Source organism: Pholis gunnellus, assembly GCF_910591455.1.
Source record: "Pholis gunnellus genome assembly, chromosome: 10".
NCBI lineage: Eukaryota > Metazoa > Chordata > Actinopteri > Perciformes > Pholidae > Pholis > Pholis gunnellus.
This window is the reverse complement of record NC_136537.1, coordinates 16,051,707-16,054,282: the sequence shown is the minus strand read 5'-3', so window position 1 is coordinate 16,054,282 and position 2,576 is coordinate 16,051,707. Positions and strand designations below refer to the sequence as shown.

Below are 2,576 nucleotides of genomic sequence, written 5' to 3'. Positions count from 1 at the left end.
AAGACATATATTATTATTATTGCATACAGACATAGTGTCAGATGTGCTGCGCAATCATAACAAAGAACCAAGTATCATGATCTACTAAAACATGATATTCTAAAGATCATCAAACTTCGGTGTAACAGAAAACAAGCAGTCAGATTAAAGTTTCACTGAACACCGAGGGCTTTGTCGAGGAAATTCGCAAAATTCTTGGGCTGTCCGGGCAAGAAGGGCTGAAGAACAGAGAGATCCATCGTCCTCAGTGTTTGGGTCAGGGTGCTGAATGATAAATAAACAATGGTTTGTTACATTTGTTTTGCTAAACAACCTCACACGTACAAGCTGCACATGTGAGAAACACATACCTGCATGTGCAGTACAACAGGTGGGAGTCCATGTGCAGCTGTCTGGCCATCTCCAGTTGGTGGTTGTTCATCAGCTTGTCATTGACGACGACCAGCAGAGGTTTTCCTGCTCCGAGCGCCTCCAAACAGCTTCCTGCTCCTGAGGACCAAAACAAGACCAAAACACCCGAATTCATGAGTAGAACTGAAGTCAGTCTGTGTTTTTAGCACCGCCGGCTTGTCGTCATTTTACTATGACATAACACTTTGATTTTCATACAGTGAACTTATTGTCTTCTACTTATTTTTAGTTGCATTTATGACATAACCAATGATAACCAATAATACAGTGTAGAAGTAATGGACCATGTGGAGGTGAACAAACACCACGGCATGACGCAGCTGAAAAAAAATGTGTTAGTATTATAATAATTTATATTGTTTGTAGGTAGTTTAGCTCATGATACGGTTCATTTCAACTCAACATAGCATGATGCCAAAGAGTTTTTGCTTTACGTTGTTGGAAACCTAGAAGCCAGAATACTTGACACAAACAAGTTTCTCTTACACGCTTTTGAAAATAGTCAGCAATACTGTAAGGTGTATATAATTTGTGGTAAACTGTGTCAAATTGCAAAAACGATACGATTCTTTTGTACAAATACGGTCGTCCACACCTGTGCTGCTAAAAGGTTTCAGCTAGTCGTTAGCTGGATGCTCTCTGATGCACTCAGGTCGTATCTGTTTTTGATGCTCTGCTGTTTTAATCATCGGTTTAATGTTTGCACACTGCTGACAAACCTGTGTTTGCTTTTGCTCTGAATTCTACAGAGTCGTTAATGTGTTCTTGGCAGGAAATGAACATGGAAACTACCGGTTCTGGCCGACCCTTTTAATAGTTATTATGAGCATTGTGTTTAAAAAGATAAAAATAAAACTAGCAGACAGTGGTTTGGCTTATGGAGCAAGAGGAATGACAAATTAATATGCAGCCACTATTTACAACAGGAGAAAGTGACATGGTGGCAGGAGGACATGTTATTTTAAATACTTTATTCACCTGCATGGCTGATGACGAGGTCCGCCTGCTGGATGTCGTCTGCTATAGAGTTTTTAAACCGATAAGCCTCCAGTCTGATGTGTGGACAGCTGTCCGCAGCTGGAAGAATAGATCCTCGTCCAACCTGAAGAACCAAACGCTCATATCCACGAGCCTTCAACACCTGTGGGGAGGAAAAAAGAAACTTATTATCGAACCGGTCAAAATGTTCACAAATTAGCATTTTGATGTTGCCGCAGTTTACAAAGACCAAAAACCTGGATAATGGATTTCAACAGGTGATGTCTTTAGGTGCTCTGAAGTTTCCCATCTGATCATTAGAAACAGCAGCTCTGAGTCGATTCCCTAAATGTATTTCCTTAGAACCAGCTTTAAAACCTGACAGCATCACAATTTTGGTTTCCTGTTTCTTATTTTGTAGCTGTTATCATTAACACTTATTGGCCACACCAGATGCAAGTATCGCTGTTCCAGGACAGAGCCAATAATGTTGGAAATTAATCTTGTTTTAATACCGTTGGCTGTGAAAAAGATCATTTTAATTTGATAGTATTTCTAGAATGAATGCCCTATTATACAAAATCCAGTATACTATAATGGTGAACTGTATCCAAGTACATTTACTCTGTTAATGTACTTAAGTACAAATTTAAAGTACTTGCATTAAACTTGAGTATATCAATTTTATGCTAATCTATACTTGTACATACATTTCAGAAGGAAAATATTGTGCATTTTACTCTACTTGCTTTTCGGATCAAGATTTGACATAACATTTCAATGACCATATAATAAAATATGATGCATTATTATAGATTAAACTGCCCAACACTATATGAAGTATGAAGTAATTAAAGTAAACGGCCACCCGCTAAGACACAACATTACAAGACTGGTTATCATGACAATAATATAATAATATACCACTGAAAGGGGACATTGTCACTGTGGTACTTCTACTTTAGAAGGTATATCAATACGTTGTAGCGGTACAGTTCAAGCTACCAACGTTGCTCACCTGGACGGTCTCTGGACACGTGACGCCTTCGATGAGATCATCGAAGCTCGTGGTGCCGACAGTCACAAACACGGTCTTCATGGCTTCTCAGCTAAAACTGTTTTTAGCAGGATTTGTGGGTGTATTTTCAGAAGCCTCCTCATTCCACAGCCGTGGAACTGACCGCTAC

The 2,576-nt window shown here is 39.2% G+C and overlaps 1 protein-coding gene across 1 annotated transcript; it reads right to left on the bottom strand.

The window, feature by feature from the left end:
- Positions 1 to 2,576, bottom strand: LOC306702537 (UDP-N-acetylglucosamine transferase subunit ALG13). Its single transcript, XM_079168175.1, has 4 exons — positions 2,408 to 2,576; positions 1,390 to 1,552; positions 351 to 489; positions 1 to 264 (listed from the first exon to the last, which is right to left on the bottom strand). Exons 1-4 carry the CDS (start codon positions 2,486 to 2,488, stop codon positions 153 to 155), a joined length of 495 nt encoding a protein of 164 aa, XP_079024301.1. The 5' UTR covers positions 2,489 to 2,576; the 3' UTR covers positions 1 to 152.